This window comes from Drosophila willistoni (assembly GCF_018902025.1).
Source record: "Drosophila willistoni isolate 14030-0811.24 chromosome XL unlocalized genomic scaffold, UCI_dwil_1.1 Seg141, whole genome shotgun sequence".
In the NCBI taxonomy this organism is placed as follows: domain Eukaryota; kingdom Metazoa; phylum Arthropoda; class Insecta; order Diptera; family Drosophilidae; genus Drosophila; species Drosophila willistoni.
The window spans coordinates 11902351-11927510 of NW_025814052.1; the positions used below are offsets into that span (position 1 = coordinate 11902351).

The 25160-nt window shown below is 40.6% G+C and overlaps 2 protein-coding genes across 2 annotated transcripts in view; one reads left to right on the plus strand and one right to left on the minus strand.

Annotated features, from left to right (window-relative positions):
- The window catches only part of LOC6641209 (protein folded gastrulation), a 28135-nt gene extending 21907 nt beyond the window's left edge, over nt 1–6228 (plus strand). The window contains exon 3 of the mRNA XM_023175288.2: nt 3632–6228. Within this exon, the coding sequence (XP_023031056.1) occupies nt 3691–5955 (2265 nt within the window). The 5' untranslated portion in view covers nt 3632–3690 and the 3' untranslated portion in view covers nt 5956–6228. The remainder of the gene's footprint in view (nt 1–3631) is intronic.
- A 6089-nt stretch (nt 6229–12317) lies between these two features.
- On the minus strand, nt 12318–15648 carry LOC6641210. The gene has a single exon (XM_023175287.2). The coding sequence runs from the start codon at nt 15440–15442 to the stop codon at nt 13112–13114; it is 2331 nt and encodes a 776-aa protein (XP_023031055.1). The 5' UTR covers nt 15443–15648; the 3' UTR covers nt 12318–13111.
- Between the last annotated feature and the right edge of the window lie 9512 nt (nt 15649–25160).

Genomic DNA, 25160 nt, shown 5'->3' on the forward strand with positions numbered 1-25160 from the left:
ACTACTTTGTGTGGTGCACGAGGCGAACAAGCAGCAAGAGTGTATAACATGAGATCACAAAATGGTGATGATGATGATGATGATGTAATACAAAATGCAACTGCAAATTGGCTATTACCATTCATCTCTTCAGGGATCCTCTATCTATTGTTCTCTGGGAACAAGCAAAACAACTGTCAGCTGATACTGATTCTCCAAGAACATATATGTATATGCATTGCACATGTGTTCAAGTATGTCCAATGCATTTCGTGGAAATCTTTTAAAAGCCTGATGATTGTTGCGTCTCTCTCTCTTTCTATATATCTTTATTACCAGACAAAACTTGCCAATAATTGCATTTAGCTAATTCTTTATACTTTTTAATTGACATTGTTCGATTTGAATATTTATAATTTTAGTTTGCCTATTGAACTTTACTTAAACGGATTTTGCCAAGGTTCTTGTTGAATATTCATTTCTTTAGTTAACTGATTCAATTAAAGCAAATGGCCATTGCTTTTAATTCGACTTAAAAGCAAATTTGAAATAAAATATGAAATTATTGTCTGTTTATTCATATATCTATGTACATACCTTCTTCTCCAAATGTCCAAGAATAAAAGATTTACTCTGAAAAGAGAAAGAGTAGAGAGTGGAATTAGAGAGGATTGAGAAATGAATATGTGTTTTTTGTGGGTTTATGAAAGAGGCCAACAGTCGAGACTCTAATAAGCTAGGACCAATGGGACATGTTTAAGGGGGGGGGGGAGGTTTGGGGGTTGGGGCAATGCGAATGCAAGTGAATTGAGAAAAGCTACGCGACGCAGCAAACAACAAACAAGATGAATGGAAAGAGGAGAAAAAAGCGACAGAAAACGCCAATGGCACATGAATAAGAGGACACGCACTCGCATTGAAGAGGACACGGTGATGGGAGCGGGTAAAGGGGGAAGGGGCGGTTTGAGGGGGTGCATGTTATTCAGCATACAAGGATTTGGGATTGAATCATTGAATTGAATTGAATACGTGCAAGCACGAATCAGAGAGCCAGCTAGATACGTGTTTGCCCCCAACACCCACACACACACACACACACACACACACACACACACACACACACACAGAGATAGAGAGAGAAATTCTGGCGTTATCTTGTTACGTTATGCCATGTATTAGTAAGATGTCAATGTGGGTTTCCGGAATTATGTATAAACATCACAACACACACACACACGAAACACACACACACACACACGAAGCACATAACACACAAACAATCGCGTAAAAAGGCATCAAATGTTGTCCTAGAGGAGACAGAGCCACAAAAAAACACCCGGCAAAAAAAGGACATGAACACGAAGACCAATGCCAACACCGATTCCAACTTCAACTCCAACCCCAACCCCAAATTGACATCAGTTGCTGGTTTTTAATTAAAAATTTGCGACGTGTGAAGTTGATTTCAATTTTGGGGCTACCAAAAAAAAAAGAGACAGAAAATAAATACACTACTGACAGATGAACAGATAGAGATAGAAAGGCAAAGAGTGAGAGAGAGAGAGAGAGAGAAAGAGAGGATGGTTGAGGAAGAGATACAGAATGAGATTGATGTTAGAATAGTAGAAAGTCCTTTCCAGTTCGTGACTGACCACTAAACATGAGATGGGTATGATGAAATAACAGTTGATTTCCAGTGACAGCCAGCAGACACACACACACACACACACACACACATACACAAATACAAATGTCAGTGTCCTGTGTGTGTGTTTTTTGTGGGCGTTGGATATTGGTTGAAATCAAGGCGTGGCTTCATAAATATAGATTAGTAAATCGAAGCAAGAAAATGCGAGAGATGATCCAATAGGATGTATATTTCAAAATTGATGGCCATATGAATTTAGATCGATGTCATCAACATGAGAACACCTGTTAAGCCATAATTAAATTAGTTTTTCTGTCTCTCAAAAATTGGAAACATTGCAACACAAAGAGTTGAAATCAATTTAGCTTGGTACTCTGTTTAGTCAGATTTTAAATAGTTACTTTACCGATTTAGTTGCAACTTCCACCCTTTCTTTTTTTGGTTAATTGTTTAAATCAACTTCCCTTTTGAACCGTCAAACAAGTTGTTTGTGTTTTGGATTTGTGTGTGTGTGTGTGTGTGTGTGTGTGTTTGGGAATGCGGGTGTCAAAGTCATTGTTCTTGTTCTCTGTTTGTTTAATACAGTTATGACATTAACCTTATCAAGCCAGAGGAGACACAAACTTCAACTTGGCCAGTCGGCCTGTAGAGGAGGTACTTGACATTCACATGCTACATATGGAGGGTAGGGTAGGGTACGGTAGGGTAGGGTAGATAGGCTTTTTCGGATCGGTACACAGGCGTGGGATAGAATGAGATAGAATTCATATGAAGCAAAGGAGGGAAGGGGCAGTTGTTGTGGACAGTTTTTATGACCGATACGGTCGCTCGCAGACCTTCTCACTCACCAAAGAGCTATTAACAAGTAATAATGACAACAACAGCAGCAGCAGCAGTAATAATAATAATAATAATAATAGCAGCAGCAGCAGCAGCAACAACAACAAACCATAAACTCGAGTGCAACAGTTACAAAAAGTCGCGGCGGTCGCCATGTGCCACACTTGAACTCATAAATTCTAAGAACCCGCAGATAACCTACATACACATCATTGTATCTCTCTCCCTCTCTCTCTCAGCCCTCCCTGCTCCTTTTTTCACTCTATCTCACGCTCTTTCTCTTTATGTGTCTCCTATATGTATATGTATATGTATGTGTCTATATAAATAAACATTTGTGCGTGCCTCTGTCTGTCTTTGAAAAGCAAAGTGCAGCAACAAGTTGATGCAGTTGCTGCTGCTGTTGATTATGACAACACCGATGACTGATGTGAGATACATCCACACTCACACACACACACACACATATCACACTGCTTGTATGGGTGAGTGTGTCTTTGATATCACCATTAAAATGATGCCCAAGTTCACAATCTTTGAGTGACGCCGACGACAGCAGCAGCAGCAGCATCAGAAACATCAGGAACAACAGCAACAGTTGCCACCACTTGAACTGTGTGTGAACAGTGGCAATTGCTAGGCCATAAATGTGTGTAAGCCCATTAACAATACACACACACACACACACACACACAAAACACATTAATATATTTTTATAATCCTCTTATTAACTGAACTTACTTGAATCTCAATCGCTAGACATTTCATTTGAAAAGTTTTCATAGTTTAAAACACATTCCTCCCACTGTGCCGGGCCCCTTTTGACTGTGTGTGGGGCCCATGGGGCAGAGAACAGAACAGAATTGAATCGAACAAAAACAGAAACAGCAACAGCAGAGATGAGAACCGGTATTGTTCGCTACAACCAACCAACAACAGCAAACGGCAATGGTAACAAAGGGCCAACAGCAGCAGCAGCACAAAGCGCATTGTATACTTAGCCACCGGACTGGGAAAGGGTGACGGGAGGGCGGGGGAGTAGGAGTGGGAGTGGGAGTGGGAGTGGGAGTGGGGGCTGACTTTACACATTGGGTGGCATTTTGGCCGCAACTTTATGCCAGTCATACTAATTCATTTTCTATTCTTTTGCTCATCTGATTGCAGCCAGCTGATAGCCACCAGCAGCGTTAGTATCCAACAGGAATCCAGGATTGGCCATATCCATGATGGCATCATCCACATCCACATCCACATCGCATACCATAGCTGGACGCCGATGGCTATGGCGTTTGCTATTTACTTTGGCCGCTGTACAAAGTTTGGCCCACTGTCTGCCCATCACATCGCGACCCTTGGAGGGTAATGCTCAGCGTTTGGCTTGGCAGGAGTGGCTCGATTTGCCCAAGGATCAAAAAACGCCCGAAAAGAAAGTGACAGCGAAATCCATATTCACATTGCCCTTCCGCCGTTGTCCGCCGGGACATAAATTGTATAATGAGCGTTGCATACCGCAGACCAACATTGATCCGGAAGATGTCCTCAAACAGGAATTGATATTGGCCGGCGGCGGTGGTGTTGGAGGACCAGGTAATGGCGGTTCGCCGGTGATAATCACAGACTATGATTATGGCGATGAGGATGAATTTAGTGATGAATTGCTTTACGATGCACCGCAGCAACAACCTTTAATGCAAACCACTGGCGGTGAAGATCAAGCATTGCCCAGTGAGGATGCACCACTTAAATTTAATCTATTTGAGAAGAAATTTCCAACGGGAACGGGAACGGGCACGGATACAACTGAACAGGAATCCCTGGATGATATGTTGATGCTGCCACCCGAAATGAATGCAACTGCTACAATTAATGGCAATGCGACGGCAACAACAACAGCAGCAACATTTATTGAACAAGCCACGCCCACTGCTTCGGTAGCAACTACCCCACGGCAAGCGGAAGGTATTAACAATGCAATTGCCCAAGGTGATGATCTATTACAGGCCGCGTCCAGTAATAATGTCATATCAAGCACAACAACAACATTGCGCGACATTGACATTAGCAGCATTGAGGCAATTGTTGTGCCCGCAGGACATCGGACAACAAGCACGAATATTGAGCCAGAGGCTCAGAGTGTTCAGTTGGTGACAAGTTCTTTGAGTCCAGATGCGGATGCAGAGACGGATGCAAATTTAAGTTCAAGTTCCACTCCTTTACAGACCGAGGCGGATCTGGCTCAATTGCTCAAGGTCGACGCCTTTTTGCCGGCCAGCACCGGCCGCAGCAACATTGAAATGCTGCCAGCGCCCTATAGCAATCATCGTCGTGTGGCGCCATTGTTGACAGCAGAGGAGTTGGGGGAGGAGACTACAACAGATATGGTAACTACCACACAGGAGGATGAAGGGGAAACCAAAACGGAAAAGGAGATGGAGACGCAGACAGAGACGGAAAGGGAGATGGCGACAGAAACCGAAACCGAAACTGAAGTGGAGGCGGAGGAGACAACTGAGACAACGCCTACAACAATGGATGAACCTGAAAATCATCTTGTCTTGATAAAATCGAAAGTGCAACCGGTTCAGTTGACACAAACAACATCAGCAGCAACAGCAACAGCAACAGCAACAGCGACGGCGACAACGACAACAACTGAAGCTGTTGCTACTGACCGGTTTCATTATCAGCATTTTGAAGATGTTGCTGCCAGCAACAGTGCCACCAGTGCCAGCAGCATATTGCCTGAAAACGAGGCGGAGGTGAAGACTGGCAACAGCAATAACAACCACAACAACAATATAATGACAAATACAATTGCCAGCCAACACGATGATGATGATGATGATGATGAGAATGATAAAACAAGCGAAATAAATCTGGCTGAAGAATTGCGCATCATCAATGAGTTGGTTAAAAGCAAAAAGCGTCACCAGCCACAACAGTCAACAGCAGCAGCAACAACAAGAATCACCACAGCAACAATTATAGAAAGCTCAACAGAAACAACAGGCACAACAACTAGCACAACAGAAAGCTCAACATTCATAGAAACGGAAATGGAAATGGCAACTGAGACAGCAGCAACCATTAGCAATAATGCTGACAGCAGCAGTAGTAGTAGCAGCAGCGCAACAACAACACCAACAGCAGCAACAACAACAACAACAACAACAACAACAACAGCAACACAATTAAGTATTAATACAAATCGTAGCAATAAAAATAGTAAAATAATTAGAGTAAATAATGAATATGAATCAACAAGCAAAGCAGCAACAGTAGCAACAGTTGCTGCTGCAGCAACACCCATCAGCAGCAGCAACATCTCCTCCAGCGATGGTTATACACCATTCTGGTGGTTGCCAAACATCGGTTGGCGACTTGATCGTCAAGTCGATCGTCATGGCGAGGATCGTTCGCTACTCTTGCGCTTTTTTAGCACATTTCGTGCCCCCTCAACTGGTGAGATAGCCGCAAATTTGCACTAATTTGAATCTATTGAGCGAAAAATATTGTGGTTCTTAGTTAATCTCACTTGAATTGAGATTAGCTAGAGCAAAACTTATGCACACAACGTTTTAAATTATATATTTTATGCCAAAATTTCTAATATTAATGTTAATTATTGTATTTCCTTTGTACATAGCATTTATCAACAACAACAACAACAACAACAACACAACAACAACTTTTTGTCTTACTTATGATGTTGTCCCTCTCTCTATCTCTCTCGCTCTTTATTAACTTTATAGTTTAATTTAAATTACCATAGAATTTTTTCCTTTAATTCTTCAAAACATTTATTATTATTATAATTTCTTTTTTTTTTTTTTGTTGCAATTTTAAGTTGTTGATTTAATTTTATATGCAAAGTGTTCTGTAGGTTTTTTTTTTTTTACAATAGTTTTTAGTTTTTGCTGCTGTTGCTGTTACTTTAGCAATATTTAATTGTGATTATTTACAGATAAAAAATTTAGTTATAGAACTCAATTTAATCAAAACAAATATACATAAAGAAATTAGTATTTCTTCTTTTTTTTTTTAATTGTAAATGTATATGTGAAATGTTAAAGCATTCTGTTGTAACTGTGTGTCTTCTATTTACCCCCTGCCACCCCCTCTCCCGCCACATGGCCATTCGGCAACCGACCCTGTGTATATATATCGATCGTAAATGGGTAATATAATATAAAAACAAATAATGTATGTGTATATCTATCTAAATGATAATTTTCTATTTTCCCCATTTTAGCATTTAAGTTTCAAAATATATTTAAAAGCAAACGAGAACGAAAGAAATTGTAAGAAAGTAAGAAGGAAACTTTCGCAAATAGATTAATTGTAAACTTATTTCTAATGCATGTAAATAGTTATAGAAATCCTTTGTCTACTACTTCTAAAAAAACAAAAAAAAACTACTACAAGCTTCTTAAACAACAACATTTTTCCGTTTTTGTCGAATTAAAAATTTACCAACTACCAAAGTTCTAAGAAAAAAAAAAAACGCAAACAAACACAAATAAAGATGAAACAAAGAAACAACTACTACAACTTTCTGATATGTTTAAGAACTGTTTTTCCCTGTTTCAATGACCTACAAAATTGACCTATCTTGCAAAATCAAACTCAACCAATAATTGTTTAAAAAATGAAATGTTTAATGAGTGGAATTTGAACCTTTCATATCCTTATTCTGCATACAACTAAAATAGTGAGGAGAACTTTCCACAATTCTTCCCTCTGAGTTCTTAGTTTCCCCTTTAACTTGTCTGTGCCTCTTCGTATGATTTAATAGCCTGGCCACAGTTTTGTGGAAGGTTTGTCTTCCAACTCTGCCAACCCCCCCTCTGTGTCTCTACTCCTGGACTGAACTTCATGCTCTTCCATTCCCCCCCCCAAGCCATTTTCTGGAATGAGAAATTGTCGTTTGTGCCAGGCTTTGTGGTAAGTTTCTAAGTATGAATTGGTGCGATTATGCGGGATTAAGTTGGACGCTTGTGCTGGCAAAACTTACCAAAATGGGGTTGCATTTATGAGGATAAAGGGGGGCGGGGCGGAGAAATAGTGGAGAGGGATAGTGGGTGCTGGAGCAGAAGGAGGACACTTGGCAGTTTGCAAATAGCAAACTCATTCAACTGTAATAGAGCGGGCGTGATGCCATTGCCATTGCCATTGGCCGACCACTTGAGGCTAAGTATATTTGTCAGTTTTAGTTTAAGGTTTTTCAAATTCTCCTCGTCTCTCTCGCTATCCCCTTTATTTTTTCAGTATTTTCAGTATACCATGCCCTTCATCACGATCATCGTAAGCCCAATTGCATTTCAAAATGAAACTGAGTTTAAGTTGAGCGTGGGAAAATGATGAATTTTACTTGTGATACTCTTGCAACTGCAACAGAATTGTTGTTGACTTTTGTAGAGACCTTTGCAGGAAAGGTCCGAAACAAATCAATTGAAGGAGGCGCGAAATTTCGCTCAAGAGTGTGAGGGGAAAATCCCAATAAAATTTTTGGCAAAAATCGACAGGAAAATGTGAGTTTCAACTATCTCATAGAGACCAGGAAAGAGGCGGGCGTCGAACGACGAGGGGGAGGAGGAGGTTTGTGTTTTTTTTTTTTTTTTTGAGTGAGTTAGTTGAGTTGAGTTTTTCCGCTTTCTTTGCAATGGATGGAAACGACAGCTGCCAAACCTGACGATTTCATTCGCCAGTCATGGAAACAAAATCAGCGACAGGAAGCTGCTGCCAACCATAAGGAAAAGGAGAGCAGAGCAGAGCCAGGCAGAGCACAAACAGAAAGACAGATAGACAGTCAGTCAGACATATGCTAACATAATATGCCAAAAGTATCTGTCACATTTGCCTGTAGGCAACCGTCTCTGCTCTCGTTTTCGTTGTAGGTGTCGCCTTCTGTTCCCAATAAAAGTACCGCAGACACACACACAGACACACACACACAAACACACACAGTGAGATGGTAAGAGGAAAGCAAAAAAAAAAAAAAAATGCCATTAGGAAAATTTAACATTTCTTTTTTTTTTGCTTTTTCCAGAAATTTTCTTTTGGGTAAACATATGCAGACGGCATGTTAACATGGCGAATAAAATACAAGTGAAGAGATGAAGAGCATTCGAGGGGGACTCAATGTGGTGGCACAAAAGTGCTACACACGTTTTGAATGGGGCAAGGGCAGGGCCAGGGACAGGGGCAGAGCCAGTGAGTTTTGGGTGTGTGTGTGTTTGCCTAACGAGCTGCATTAGGCGCTGATTGCAACAGCTGAGAGAATTTTTAAAAACTGAATACAAATAACGCACTGCTTCAGCCTGTTCTGTTCTGTTCTGTCTGACTGCCTAACTGTCGGCGCGTTCCCTCGATCTGTCCGACTGTCTCTTTGCCATTTGTTTGCATTTTAAGAATATGCACAACTCAAAAATATGTCGAGTTCTTGTCAAAGTCTGTCTGTCTACTCTGCTGCTCTGCTTCTGTATCTTTGATGGCAAACCTTTTTATAACGTTCATTTTGCAACTCTAATATCGATTATTTGAGGAGTCTTTAAATATTTCAGTCAAATGTTAATTGGATTTATTGTTTAATTTTAAAAACTTACATCAAAGTAAAATGCTCTTCCAGCAGATAGTTGCAATGATTTTGTAATTTAATATTTCATTTAAACATTGACAGTTGAATGACAATGTTTGACATTTTAATAGCCAATTTATTTAGACTTTAACTGAATGACAACCAAGAAATTGGCAGGAATTGTCATTTAAGAGAAATCAATATATATATATATTTTAATATTGAGAGGGGGGAGGAAAATCGAAATAGTTAATTAAAAAATCTGATATTGTTGAAGTCAAGTTAAGGTGAGCTATAGTCATGCAAAATAATATTAGCCATCTATGGGCTGTAAGCAGCAACTATTGGAAGGTCAAAAATGTTGGCCTACTTTTAGGGGTTTCGATTGATTGTTGTTAATGTGAAACTAACCCACGACGACGACAAAATTCAAAGGAAAATGGACATTTATAGAAATCTAAAATATTGAAAATTGGATTTCTCAGCATGTGTGTGATTGTGTGTGTTGAGTGTATGTGAGTGAGTAGAGGTAGAAGTTGAAAAAGGCTTAAAAGGCAGATGGTTTGAAAAGGAAATTTTCTGTTTATTTAACTATTAAGCAGAAGTGCATACACATATATGTGTATATACATTTAAGTGTATGCTTTTATCTCTGTCTCTCTCTTTCTCTCTGTCTATTCTATTTGTCCTGTGTGTGTGTGTGTGTGTGTGTGTGTGTGCATAAAATATAAATGAAACAGCTCCTAATACCATGCAATACACACAGACACGACATAGCACAAAAGTCTCGAGCCTTGAGAATATGTTGTGCAGTATTTTAGTTTCAGTTTTCAATGTCTGAGCTTTTATGCAAAGTAAACAACAAGAATATACATACATATATATCCTATATTTCTACATATAGATTGATATATACCATGCACACACTAACACACACACACACACGCACACATACATACATAATTTACTTGTGTTTGTATTTACCAGTTGAAGCCTTAGCCATTGCCTAACCCTCAGACTCTTCTTCCCGCTTCTGTAGTGTTCCACTCATCCCAAAAGCTGAAGCCTTCTTCAACAATCTGCTCAATGAATCTCAATAAGTTTGTCAAGCGTATGTGTGTGTGTGTGTGTATGTGTATAGCTTTGTTTGCATTTGTATGCGTGTGCTAAATCAAGCGGTAATTGGTTCTTCTTCTTGCTGCTGCTGCTTGCTGGTTGTTTATATAATTGAAACTAACACAAATAAAGTGCAAAAGCTTTCTGATTATGGGGATTTGCGCCTGCCACAAAATGAGCGTGGCTAAAAGCCGAGGCACCAAATGCTCTACCCCCCCTCCCCCGCCACTCCAACAACACCATCACCACCCTACTGCAAATGAGAGCTGGCTTGGGGGACAAGGCAAAAGGATAATGATGTGAGAGTAGTGAAGAGAAAGAAATGCAATACACCATGGGATCCATAGACCAAAGATTTGAAGAAGGTCCTTTCTTTAAAGTAACGCCTAATTGGTCCTAACTACTTAGTTGGAGACTAGGGATATAAAAACAAGTGGAAAACAAGTGGAAAACTTTAACTTTTATCTCTTATTTTGCGCTTATTCTGACACTTATTCTTTGTAAGTGTCATAGCACACACACAGAGAGAGAGTGAGAGAGAGAGAGAGAGAGAGATGGAGAAAAAGAGATTTCATTCTATGAGGGGTTTAAGGGGTTTTCCTTTAAGGTTTTCGTGGCAAAAACATTTTGTTTGGATTTCAATTTTGTATCATTTTTAAGTGTATTTTAATTCCTTTTTAATTTACTTGTTGGAACTTTCTTTTCTCATTCATTAATTTTCCATGTGCCTGAATTTTTGTGCAATATTTTTGTCGTTCAATCCCATTTCCTGCTGTGGTCATAAAAGGCAATGGCAAGAGATGTTATGTATATGGTTGAATATCTCTCTGTCTCCCTTATATTCTTTTCATCTCTCTTGTGTGTGTGTGTGTGTGTGTGTGTGTGCATGTGCTTGATTACTTACTGTAAGCTTTGTGTGTGAATATGCTTGTTTAAGCTGCTGTTAACTTAAGTATAACAATGATAAGGATAACGTCAGGTGATTGCGATTTTGTTTGGCATTTAAGTTACCAAAATGAGAACGAGACAGAATAAAACAGGAAAGAGACGGAACGAGAAGGAAGGCAGGTCGGTTTTGAGATGCGTGTTTGCACCTTATTTATTTAACACATTCCTTTATTTCCCCATTCCCCCATCACTTCACGACGAATCTGAGCTACTTACTCAAACATTTGTGTTAAGTAATTGGAATATTTTAAGGCTTCTTTATTTTGGTTGTTGTTTTTTTTTTTTTTTTTGTTTCTGCTTTAAGGTTTAATATTGCCCTTAGGTCTTCTTGATCGTCTTTGCCAACTGCTCTGATCCCTTCTACTTATTTCTTGAGTTTACTCTACTGTAATTGTAATTTGCTGCAATGCTAATGCCTAAGGATTTGAGCGGCTTTTGCCTAGTTTGCCGACACTTCAACTTGAACTCACTTCATTAGTTTGCCATTTGTCATTTGTTTTGTTTATTTCAAATGCTGTCTGCTCATTCAACTTTATTCATTTGAATGGTATTCACTGAACACACTCATATATGTGTATGTGTATCTAGAATGGGTGTTTCTATCAATTTCAACAAATTTGGTATGCAAAACAAGAATATATTAAGAGTAAATCGAATATATAGTAAAAGAGATATTAAAGGATCACAACGATCCTCTTACGATCCCCCCTTTAGGAAAAGAGGGGGAAAAAAAAAAGAATTGTAGAATATAAGAAACACCAGACTTTAATTAAAGTAACTAGTAACTAGTCGCAGTTGGTTACATGTATTTCATTTCATGCCTCTAAAAAGGACACCCTTTTTGTGCAGGCGAATATATATGTATGTATGTATGTACATGAATTTGTGCATAGAGAACTCAATTAATGGCAATAAATGCAAATTGCATTTAAATGTGGCGCATAATTTTGCATTTGGCTGCCTCTTTTCCGGTCTGTCTCCTTCTCACTCTCTCGCTCTCTCGTTCTCTCTATCTTTATCTCTATCTCTGTCTTGTTTGTACACTTATTTGGCAACAAAATGTGCTCTGAATGTGCTGCATATGGTGCAAGTGAATTCAATTGCAAATTGCGTTTCCATATTAACACGACCAAGCAAAGAGCTGTTAACATCAATATTTTTATGTTACCAACACCAAAATGGCTCAAAAATATAGTTAAAGAGATAAGATAGGCATAAAATAGTAACTTTAATGATTTTACACATATACAGGGTGCATTAATGGTTTCCGAAAATCTAACAGGGCAGATTCAAGTTAGTAGCAACATGTCTTGAAGAACTGATTCAAATATGACTATTTCCTTTCTTTTCAGAATGAATTTAAAGTATTTCATTTCTGTTATACATACAATAGTTTTTTCTTTATTAAAAAGGAGATTGTATTGAAAATCATTCTTTACTATGTATGTATATAAAAGTAGCCAGTAGACAGTAAACTCGAAATTTTAGCAAGTGTATCTTTAAAAAAAAAACAAATAGTTATGAATTAATCTCGATCCGCTTGATATATGTATGAACATTTGCCGCACAGTTGAAATATTCCTTTTTATACGTAAAATGTCTTGGCTAAATGTTTTTCTTTTCCACTTGGTCAAATAAAGAAGCTGAGTTTGCAATTAAATAAAAGCCGACTCGATCTTCATTTATTTGACATTCTCCTTGAATTTAAGCGAATTACCGACAGACACAAACTACTGCCAGGCAGACAAATTGGGGAGGGGGAAAAAGAGATAGCAAACGATTGTATTTCATTTTTTTTGTGCTCATGCCTTGGAGAGTTCGCGGCGGCAACTGGCAGCCATTTTAGAAGTGCTTGGCAAACAAGATGGACGGAACATCGCTGGTTTGCTGTCTGCTGTCTGCTAACTGCTAACTGCTGACTTCTGCCTGATGCCCGCTAATGGCTACTGTTGGATCGCCAAGTAATCAAAGACGAAGCCCACTGTTTGCCATGCTCTTTGCTCCTACACATTGAATTCGTCTAGCTCCTCCTCCCGTTCATTGCGCTTCGGTATGGTCTGCTCCTGCTCGGTGTTCTTATGGGGCACCACTCGGAGGCGTCGATTGGGTGCAGTAGTTGCAGTGGTTAGATGGTCAGCCGAGGGAAGAGGCAATAGTACCTGGCCGGGACATCGTTTCACAAATTCCGAAATTTCGGTTGGACTCTGCTGATTGAGCGTGGTCAAGGATACGGACAGTTGCCTCATTTGTGGATGCTGATCGAATTTTCTCACTACACCAATGGGCTTTTCGCCTACCACGCCCTGGCAATGGCATTTGGTATCAACTTCGACATGCGATTCATCCTGTCGGGGCAATGGTTTATCGATAAGATGCGTCTGCGACGCAGTGAGCCAAAGTTTACGCAGAGAAGTGATATCCGTCAGACTGAGATAGTTGCTAAAATCACTGTCCCCCGTTGGGGTCGTTGTCGTTGTACTGTGTGAGGAGCTTGCATCCGCATCGGTGGCGCCGCCTGAGATGGGCATCGGATGTTGGCGTGAACTGAGCCCGTCCATAGAACCAAAGATATGCCGTACATTCGGATGCGTCGATGCAGGGACCTTCTTAGCACAGCCCTCCTTGTTCATTCGGTGCAATGTGATGCAGAATTCTTGGAATCCATGAACTGTATGATAATTGGCATTAGGATCTACTTTGCTGGCTCCCCTTGCAGCCTCTTGGCTGTCCAGATGATCCAAGGATGAGTCGTGCATGCCCGGGGACCAAGTGTTCTGATAGCGTGGCGCCTCCACATCCATTTGGCTATGTTGGCTAATTTGCTCATCCTGCAGGCGATCGATGGCCACCTGCAAGGCCGGATCATGGAGGGCAACTTCTCGAGCCAGACGTATGTCATGTCGCCAGAATTGCTGATTGCGCTGCACCGCCGGCGCCACCTCTTTAATCCGCAGCACCACCACCCCCATAAGCCACACACAGACGACATTCAAGAGGGTCAGGCCCATGCTAACAGCGGCACACACAAATAGCTCGATATGCAGATGCTTCGAGTACTCCTTATGATGGGCCAGACTACGGAGTATCTCGTGATCCGAGTGCAATAGCTGGGTGCCCAAGGCGAGAGCCCACAAAAGGCCAGCATTCACGGCCGGCGGCAGAAGAGAGGCGGATATGGCCACACCCACCAGCGAACCAGTATTGCCACCGAGAACAGCAATGGCCCCAGCTGCTCCCGAGGCCAGAGCCGTGCAGATGCCAATCGCCAGGGAATGCGTATCACAGCGGGAGACAATCTCCTCGGTGAGTCCAGCCGAAATGGCAAAGAAGTGCCCAAAGCCGCAAACAATTCCGCCAAACATAAAGCCTATCACCACGGAAATGGCAATGCCAATTAGCTCGTTCTTAATGCCCAGCCAGCGCAGGTCCCGATCTCCAATCACTGAGCCAAAGATGCCAGCAATAATGGGGCCCATTAGGGGGGAAATCAACATACTGCTCGAGAGAAACAGAAAGCTATTCTCCACCAGACCCACACAGGAGAGGAGAGCAGCAGCCGTTAGCAGGACGACAAAATCGAAAGTCAAGGTGGCATCCCTTCTCACCTGACGCACCACCTGATTCACATTCAACCGGCAACGCACTGAATCCATAAAACTTTGCCATCCCTGGCCATGTTGACACTCGACTTCCTCCTCCTCCTCTCGATACTGTAGATCTCCTCTATCTCCAGTCATTTGGCCTTGAAGTTTCGCCTGGCGAAACGCACCCTGTTGGCCACCGCTCATCTTTTGGCTGGAAGTGTGGCTAGCCCTGGTGTCCAGGCAATGGATGGCAGAGACATGCGTGCCCGGTCTTTCGCCTACTCCCCAATCTTGTAGGGTGCAAAGGAGTCGTTCGTAGCGCTCATCTTGCAGTAGCTCGAAACGCACTTGCAATTGTTTGCCTGCTACATCCTGGGACCAGAAGACATCCTTCAGCCTTAACTGCTCGGCAATGCAATGCAGCAGAACCTCCACGGGAGTATCCTCTTTGAGTTCGTTTAGTTGCAGTGCACGTGACTTGGCACTCACGTTGTTGGGCGGATGTTGTTGCTCAATTTCGCTTCTAGCAGTTTGGGCTAGACGCCAGCAGCGATCACAAAGCTCCAAAGAGCCAAGATGATCATCACTATTGATGTCGTTGTTGTAAAAGTCTCTGCTGTACGTTTTCCAGAACTCACTGCGAGTGTAAGTGGAGCCGCAGCAGCCACAGCGACAGCATTTGTTATAGACACGATGCTCCTCCTCGGCAGTTGGCACTGTGACCACAACACAGACGGCTGCATTCATCATGATCGATCGAACTGTTGGATCATATCAGTTTGGATTGCATTGGACGTGGATCGTGGATTACTTTCTCTTTTGGCTGATAATTGTCTGTCTGTTACGTATTTCAAATTAGCTGGTTGGATGAGAATTATATGATTTGAATTTGCTACGAATTTTGAAGCAATCTGCTACTTTTTTGAATACTATTAATCTGAATAATCAATGAATGAAAGCAAATGCAATGAAACAACAATGACAACAGCAACAAATCACAAACTTTCAAACAACAAACAACAAACTAGTGAACAACTTTATCTACTATTTTATTTAACCTTGACCACAGTTCGAATCACAGTCAATTTCACAAAACCAACCAAATGAAACGTAGTGTCGCGTCGTCAACATTCTGTGATGATGCGGCAGATGCGCTTTCATCCTGTTTTTGTCTCCCGTTTGTCCTGCCGGCGAATGCGCAACCAAATGCAGATGAGGATTGGAAATGGAAAGCTATCACATCCCTCTAAGTCCACAACCCACTAAAAACCCCATTCGGCCGCATTGTTATTTGCCTACTGCAGTGGACAGTCAGACTCGTTCGTGGGTCGGTCTACTGTTGGCTCTGGCCGGTTTTTGGTTGCTTTTTGGCGGCTTTTGTGCCAACAATCGAAAACAACAGCAAGTGTGACCAATGCACGAGAAGGAGTTAAGGGCGGGGAGGTTGGTGGAAGGCAAAATGTCAACAATCTGCAAGAGCTATGAAATATTATGAGGTTTGGCCAGTAGCTCGATGGGGGTTAAAGAAGCGGGGATAAGCGGCAGCGGCTAGTAATAATACATTGCAGAAAGTCGCGGCGAAAGGAAAAACGCAAAACGCATGTGAAGTGCAAGCAACAAAAAAGTTCACCCACCCAACCAAACACACACACCCAAAGGCAGATATATGTGTGTGTGTGTGTTTCCCTTTCCCCAGTTTGGTAACACTTTATTTGTTTTTGTTTTTATTGTGAGGTAGTCTTGCTGGTGGTCAGTGAAGGAATGCCTCAGTGTCCATTATCCCGAAGCGGGCGGATTTTTTCTTTCCTTTTCATTTTTTTTTTGGTTTCTTCTTTTTTGTCGTTCTTTCGCTGCCGTTTTCCAGCTGCCATTGAATCCAGTTTGCTTGCGCGCCAAGATCAAGCGTCAAAATTACATTGTTGGCATACGTCGCGGCCTTCTGGTCCTGCTGCAGTTGCTATTGGGTATGGTCAACGTTTTTCCGCATCCCTTTTTTTGTTGGCTTGTTCTACTTTTTGGTCTTTGCCTCAGTTTTTCATTCTTTCTCCCTCTCTCTCTCTCTCTCTTTTTTGGTCAACATTTTATTTTTCTGCCCGACCATTTCGCTACGTTTTTCTGGTTGATATTACGGCTCCTGTTGCTCGCGAATCCTTGACGGTTCATTGTCTGGACGTTGGCTTGTTATTGTTGTTGTTGTTATTGCTGTGTTTTTGTTTCTGTTTCTGGGTTTTTTGTCCCACTGACCAAATGTCCGCAGAAGCCAGGAGCGACGATGATTGTTGCAATTTCTCGTTAAATTGAATTCACTCCCGTTCAGCGATGCCGCCTTATGGGAATGGGTATCATCATCATCAGCATCAGCATCGTCATCATCATCATCATCATCATCGTCATCGACATCGACATCGATGGAATGTAGGCAGAAGAGGAACAGGGCAAGGACAGGCCATATTGCTTGTGGAGGGCTGAAGAGACTGAAGGGTGAATGCAAGCAAGCTGCACTGCTTATTTATGACATGTGGCGGACACAGATACGGACATCGGACACGGACATGAGCATGGACACGGACACGGACACGGACATGGACAATGAATACGTTGCATTATGAGGAGAATTGCCGGTTTTGGTTTTCAAATTACGCACAAAACACATGGCGAAGCTTAACACGATTGTTGCCGAAGCCTTTATGCTCAATTAAAAACATCACAAAAAGAACAATTGGTCAATGGTCTGGGAATTGGAATTGAAAATGGTAATGGAAATGAAAATGGAAATGGCAATGGCAATGGCAATGGCAATGGACATGCAAGATGACACAATGGAGATACCAATGCATACGTTGTTGCATGTGTAAATGAAAATCTTTTGGTCGCACTTTGAGCATTGTTAATACAGTGTGAGTGCGTGAAAAGCTTTCGACTTGGAGGGATCAACTTAAGGGAATTTGGTCATGTCCTAAAGTTGAATGCTTTAACTGAAAATATTCAAAAAAAAACTTAAATCGTTTCCTATAAACAGGAGAGTTTTTTTTGTTTATTTAATTTCCTATTCACTTAAGACGTATTTTGTTCTTAATTAACTATTTAAGTTTGTTATATAAATTCAATTATGATTATTTTTGACTAAATTGGTTGGTTACATTTCACTAAAGAAACTGTTTGCTTTTTGTTTTTCGTGGAATTTATTTGTTGGCATTTTCGAAACTGGCAATTGGCATCTGTTCAAGTTTTATTCATACATTTACACAAATAGCCACTGCCAGCCACTTAACCACAGCCACACCCATGAACACACACACACACACACACACACACACACACACACACACGCACATACATTGTGACCCGCACTGAATTCGTTTTTCATATTTAGACCTTTTCGCTAATTGAGTTTGCTGCCCTCTTTTCCTGACTTTTAATGGGTTTCTTTACCGTGGTTGGTTCCTATTTTATTATCCTAACCGAAATATGTGGTACACTCATTTTGTTAAGATACTTGTAAAAGTCACGATATATAAAACCTTACTTCTTCGGTGTTTACTGTGAAAAACAAATGTAAGACTATAGAAAAATTTTCAAGTTCCTCTATAAAATAAAAGAGTAGAGAAATTTCGGCATGATCAACATTATTTTTTTTTCTGAGAGGTCCAAAAAGGATGGGAGAGCACGAAGTGCTGGTGGTGTGTGTGTGTGTATGTGTGTGTTAGGTGCTTAACGTTTAATTGCGCATATTTTCACGTTAGTCTCATTCGCATATTTTGGCATTTGCAATAAATACAAAAAATAATTAACTCATTAAATAAGCATTTGGCGTTGCAATTTGCTGGCCATAACAAGAATATCCTACCAAGGGGCAGATGGGTGGAGGGGAAGAGAAGAGAAGAGTTTCTTTCTGAGTTCTGTCATAAATATTGCTTAATGTTTGGCGTCAACCAACGAAAAATGCTGGGCGACCAAAGACCAAACGCAACTTTTGCTGTGGGTTTTTGGTTTTTGTTTGGGAGGGGGGAAGGGTTTTTTTCAGGAGGTGCTTGCCTGATGCTGGTTGTTGGGTTCAGGTAATTTTGTGGTGCCTAGGCCGCAATTAATGCCAAATGCCAAGAGCCATCTCCTGCATGTCTACCACAGTGTCCTGTGCGTGTGTGTGTGTGTGTGTTTGTGTGTGTGTGTTTGCACATGGCCGGACATCATTATTATCAGCGTGTGCTTAAACAACTTACAGCAATAATAAAAGCATAATTTACAATATTCACGTATGCTCACTCTGTGGGTGTGCGTCTGTGTGTGAAAATTAATTAACTAAATTATTAAGTGCAGAGGGAGATAGACCACAAGACAGACAATGAGAAAGTGAGATAGAGAGAGAAAGCTAGTCAAAACCTTTTGTCTTGTGCTTAACTCTTACACTCAATTAACATTTCGAATTATTTATATAAATTATTACACAAATATACACAGGACACACTTCCTCACACACACACAAAGGGCACACAAGCACACACACATACATATATAGAACAGTAGCAGACATTAAGGTAGACCACTCACCCACCTGACTCTTAGCTGGTCTAACAAATGTTCCAATTGTTGGCATTTGCAATTATTCATACGCCATGTAGACAAATGTGCTGACAGAACAAGGGCAACAGGCAACTGGCAACAGGCAACAGAGGAACGAGCTAGGAAGGTTGGCAATAGCCAAAACAGGAAAAGGACATACCAGTTTAGATTTGTTGCCGTTGATAATTAAGTTGCTCAATTGTATTGTATTGCATTGTATTGTTGTTTGCCACTTCAGTTTCAACTTTAGAGTCGAATTTCCTTCATTTGCCAAAAATAATCCCTTGAAAATTATCGCATACAACTGCAGCTTTAAAAATTTTCAACATATTTTTCAGTCAAGTGCTCTAAAGACAAATAAATATATATAAACAGTTATGCATAAATGAAAATGCCAGAGCAAGAATTTTCACATTTTTCCCCCACCCTTTTTTTTTTGCTGTGTGTTTTGTTAAATTAAAAGTTACTCTCTATTATTTTTCTATGATCTTTGTCTTTGCTGTTGCCCTTTATACAAACAAAATACCCTCACTCAAAATTTGTTTATTCCCTTTGTGACAATTCCAAAGTTATTTTAAATAATTTCAATTTGATAAATATAAATTAAGTTCTTGTGAAGAGAAGAGAAAAGTCCATAAAATTGACAGTCAAACGAACTTCCTACTCGTTGACACTTAGAAAGTGTATCAACACTTCGTTTAGGGCTTATTGTTAGACCCTTAGTTTATATAGGAAGGGTATAAATACTTTGGATGGAGCTTGGGCCCTTAGTTTGTATAGTTATTTGGAGGCTGTCTGGGTAGGTCAGGGTCTGAGTTTCTCATTACGCCAACAAAACGAAAAGAACGAAAAAGATTATAAACAAAATGCTGCTCAGTTCTTTTTCTGTTTATTTGTTGTTGTTTTTTTTTTTCTCTTTTTTATTTTATTTCATTTTTTTGCCCAGAGTCTTTGTAAAATATTAAAAGACATAATTTACCAAAAAGGGAAGACACCAGCTGAAGTTGGAGTTGGAGTTGGAGTCGACGCTGCACTGGACAAGATGGAAAACAATGGGCTGGATTAAAACGAGTCAGAAAGAAAGCAAAAAGAGAAAGAGAGAGAGAGAGAGAAGAAAATATAGCACAGAAGAAAAAACAAAGTCACTGCAATTTGTTGCAAAAACGAAACTTTCGTCTCAAGTTGAAGGAAGAATGTACACACACACACACACACAACCATATTAAGCAAAGAAAAGAAGGGTAGACTAGGAACAACGCAGAGGAAAACGTATAGAAGACATATAGGAGATTATGGGTGGAAAAGTTTTACCCTTTTTATTTATTTAATTTCTTTTTTGCTTTCTTTGGTAATATATTGGTGGCTAGATTTAACAGAACTTAAAAACCAAACTAATCCAAATCGATTTATCTTGATATTTGGCGAAACATATTTTTGAGCTAATTTCAATTACTTTGGCCTAACTGGTCAAGGGACTTCTTTACTTTATCTAAGCAAAAAAAATGTAAAAAAAAGTCTTGGCCAATTGTTAACAAACTATTTTCAAGTCGTCCTTAATTTGAGGCTTCATTAAATGGAGTTTATTTGCAAAATCCTTTAAGAATAACTCAAACCAAACTTTATCTAAGCCTAAATTGACTTGTATTGAATTCGTGAAGGTAAATTACAATTTCTTGAAATATTTGTAACTCAAATGGATCTTATGATTTTTATTTTTCAACTAAAATTTAACATATTTCTTTACTAAATTCTGGTTACATTTTCTTTGTGATAGTGCAATTTTATGGCAAATATTTCCAACATATAGAATTCTTTTGGTTTTCGCTTCACATGCTGCAAAATAGAAGGAAATGGAGAAACTGGACTAGGAGCAAATCAACTGACCTAATACCACCTGCTGATGCTCCTCCCATTCAGCTCCTTGCTGCTCCCCCTCTCCCTGTTGCTCCCTGCTGTTCGTGGCGTGTGTCTATAAATAATACGCACTAAGCATGTGCTTGGGGTAATCTGCTGGAGAACAAGAAAAAGTGCACTACTTAAAGTCTAGCAACTCTTCCACTTCATGGGCGACTGGCAAAGTGTATACTCCTGCGGATGCTACAAAGGTGCAGTAAAAGTTACTCCCATCCGCCAGAGTCTGATATCGTTGGCTTGAGCCTGGCCCATGGCCTCCTCTATTCCTTGGAATGGCCCCGGATGGATGGTGGCAACACAAAACACAATGGAGATCAAAGTTTTACTCTGCTGGGTGGGCAGGTCTCGGTGGCTTTTGCTTTTGCTCTTTCTCCTGCTTGCTTTGGCCCCATTTAATATTAAACATTTTGTCTTGGCCCTCTTTTTCCATTTGAGTTTTCTTGGCTTGGCTTTTCTTTCAGTTTTGGTTTTACTTTGCTTTCACTCGCTTAACACGCAACGGAAGTTCAAGCTGAAGTTCCAGTTACCCAGTTGAAGTGGCCATGGAAATGGCAACCATAAAAACTTGTTAACAGCAATAAATAATGCTCTAAATAATTATGCAAAATAATTAAAAACCGGGGCGCTAAATTTGACCAGACAATGCAAGGCACACAACCGAAAGAGATAAAATGTGAGAGAAAAAGAACAAAAAAGAATGAAGGATGCCAAGGACATTATAACCATCATTAAATTAGAGAAAGCCAGTCAATGGGATGTCCAAGTGGCGGTCTGTCTTTCTGTCAGTCAGTCAGTCAGGCAGTTGGTCCATGTTCATGGCTACATGTGAAAACGAGTTAATCGAGGGCCAGGACAACAGCGCTAATTGTGCGGACATGGCAAATGTCGCACCTGCCCAGCAGCTCAGCGGGAAGTAAGAGAATCATGCTCTGACCCAATGCAAACAACAGTCAACAACGAGGAAAACGGTAAAAGGGGCAAAATGAAAAACCCGGCCAAATGGCAAAGACAAAAACAGAAACAACAAGCGGGCGAAAAGCAAACAAACATTAGGGCAAAGAGAACAGCACATTAAAGGGCAATCACATGTGTGTGTGTATGTGTGTGTGTGTGTGTGGGATCGGTGACCCTTTTTATGTGGCTCACGGAATGGTGGTTGGTAATGGCATTGGATGGATTGTTGCATGCATTCAGCAGCACACACACAATAAAAACGCAACAGTTTGTTGTAATTGTTGTAATGGCAATGCCGTTTATCCTTTTTTTTTTTTTTTGTTTTTGGTTTTCCATTCTACCTCAGGCACTTAACTAAAGGCAAACAGACAAGGTGTGAACAACAGGTGAGAAATTGCCACTTAACGGACCAAATCGATCGCCCAAACACATAAGAGTTCACAAAAATTAATACCCTATTAGCTCAAATTTTGCTGCAATTACATTCTGATTTCTTCTAAAAATTTAAGGAATTTCTGGGATATATGTATATAAATTAAAGTATCCGGATATTTGAATTTGCTTTATGTTTTAGCCTTGCAAAAGTTATTTCAGAGGAAAAAAGTGCATGGCAAAAAAAAAAGAAGGAAAGCAGATCCAATCAAATAATGGGTACAACTGAAATGACGGGCAAACCGGATATCAAACATAAAATGTGTTGCTAGCATACACAAAGAGTCATTTCCCCTACATCTGATTCTGTTTCTCTCTCTCTCTCTCTCTCTCTCTCTCTCACTTGCTTTCTCTGTCTATGTTTCCATCAGCATTCCATAGCTGCGTCAATCAATCAATCAGACAATCATTCATGCGCACATTAATTTATTCATTTTAGCGAATTTTTGGTTGTTGTGGAAGAGTTTTGTGTTGGAAAAATACATGAAAATATTTTCCCCATTTAATTGCGCATCTCTCTGTCTCTCTCCTTGAACAAGAGACGAAGAGTGAGTGAGAGCGAGAGAGAGAGAGAGAGAGAGAGCGTGCGAGCGAGACTGAAAGAACGCTTTTAATTACTTAACCGGAAATTGGCAATTAAAGCGATTTAACGGCCCACATGCATGAGAGAGCCTCGTCCATAGAGGGCGGAGTGGCAAAAGAGACTGGAATGATGGGTGGGTGGGTTCGGTTTTGGAGGTGTAGAGATGAAAGGCGGCAAGAGAATTCTCATTTGCGTCAAGAAGTATAGCCGAACAGAAACATAAGACTGACACTCGTCCTCTCCTCGTCCCTCTCATCATGCTCGTCTCCTTCCCATCATCATCATCAACCATCAGCCATTTCCTTTGGCCTTAATCAAGTTTTAAATGGCCGCAGCCAACAACTGCTGCTTCTCGACCTCGCCACCCCCCGCCCCCGAAAACGCTCTCACGCCCGCGTAACCATTTTCAGTGCTGCCAACTCGTTCATTGTTATTTATTGTATTTGTTGTTATTGCCGGCAATTTATTTCAATTTTCGCCAAGCTGGAAAAGTTTTCTGTATTGTCATTGCCTTCGCCTCGGAGATGAGTTTCAGTTTCAGCGAAACGTTTCGCATTTTTCCAATTAGAAATTGGTGAAGGTGGTTGGTTAGAAGGGGTTAGCAAGGGCAGGCACCGTTCACTGTAAGTGGGTGGAGGGGAGGTCGTCTTGGCGTCGATGGCATAAAAACTCATTTAACTTTTGTTGCCGTTTGCCTTGTAGTTGTTGTTGTTGTTTCTTTTTTGGGCCAGCAAACGTCAAATGATTTGGCGTGTAATACACAGACAAACAAACATATAGAAAAGTTTGCCTAACCAATCACCCAAACACTACTTCCCACCCCCCTCTCATCGACATCCCTTTTCGCCATTTGCCATTTGCAGGTGGGTTCGTGGACTCTGATAACTGTTGCATAGTTTTCGGCGGTTTTTAGGTTAAACTTGGATAGCCGCTGCATAATTAATTATTCGCCAGCTGGCAAGAAAATGAATAAGCTTTGCGTGGGTGTGAATCACGAGTAGAAATTCGAATGAATAAGCCTTTGAATGGAATTTAGTTCCTATGACCCCGAACCAGGAGCGGCTAAATAGTGAAATATTATAATTATTTAAAAGAAAAGCTCAAACTAAATGAAAAGAACCTAAACTGATCTGATGAGGGACAAAACAAAAGACAAATTTCTTTTCAACTTTTCGATTTTTAGCTTTCATAAGTAAAAGTTCTTTGGGTTTTCCTCATTATTTATCAGGGCCGAATTAACTTATAGTCCACCCCTGCTTTCGACACTGATGGATTTGAATTTTTGCGGCAAATTTGCCACAAATAAAATGTGCAATTTCTGTGGTGAATTTTATTTAGTTTGACACATGTTCCACTTGAATTTTCTTGTGGCTGGCCAAAAAACCAGAAGACCAATTTTACGCCACATTGCAGTCCTGGCCACTAAAGTTATGCGCGAAAAACTTTCAACTTTTCGACAAGCCAGTTCTCCATTCGCCCATTTCCGCCCCCATCCTGCGCCATCCTCCCTGACGAGAAACTAACTCTAATTTCAATTGCTGCCTGGCTAATGTGACTCCTTGTCGACTTCCTTTCGGAGGGGGCAAAACAATAACAGAGAAAGGGAGAGAGAGGGGGACAAACGCTAGTTTATAGCGAAAGTTGAGCTGGCTAAAATGTCAAGTGCATTTTATACAAATTTCACGGTTAGAAAGAAGCAAGCGAAGCCCCGGCAAAGTGTCGAAAACTTTAAGAACACCAAAACAAGAATGAAAGGACTTATGAAGCAAAGCGAAAGGCAAACACTTTGCATGAGAGACAGACACAAAGAAAAAGAAAGGCAGAATTGGGTTGGGGCTATAGAATGAGAATAAGCATTGCCAAAACTCTCTCTGTTCAAGTCAAGTATTCATTGCATTTTGTGTAAAAATAGTGTGGCTAGCAAATAATCGAATTGCCCAAGGGTTAATTTGAGTAGGCCCTCGATTAATGTACACATAACATTGCAAAACTCATCAAGTTGTATATCATTTTGCTTTATCCTTG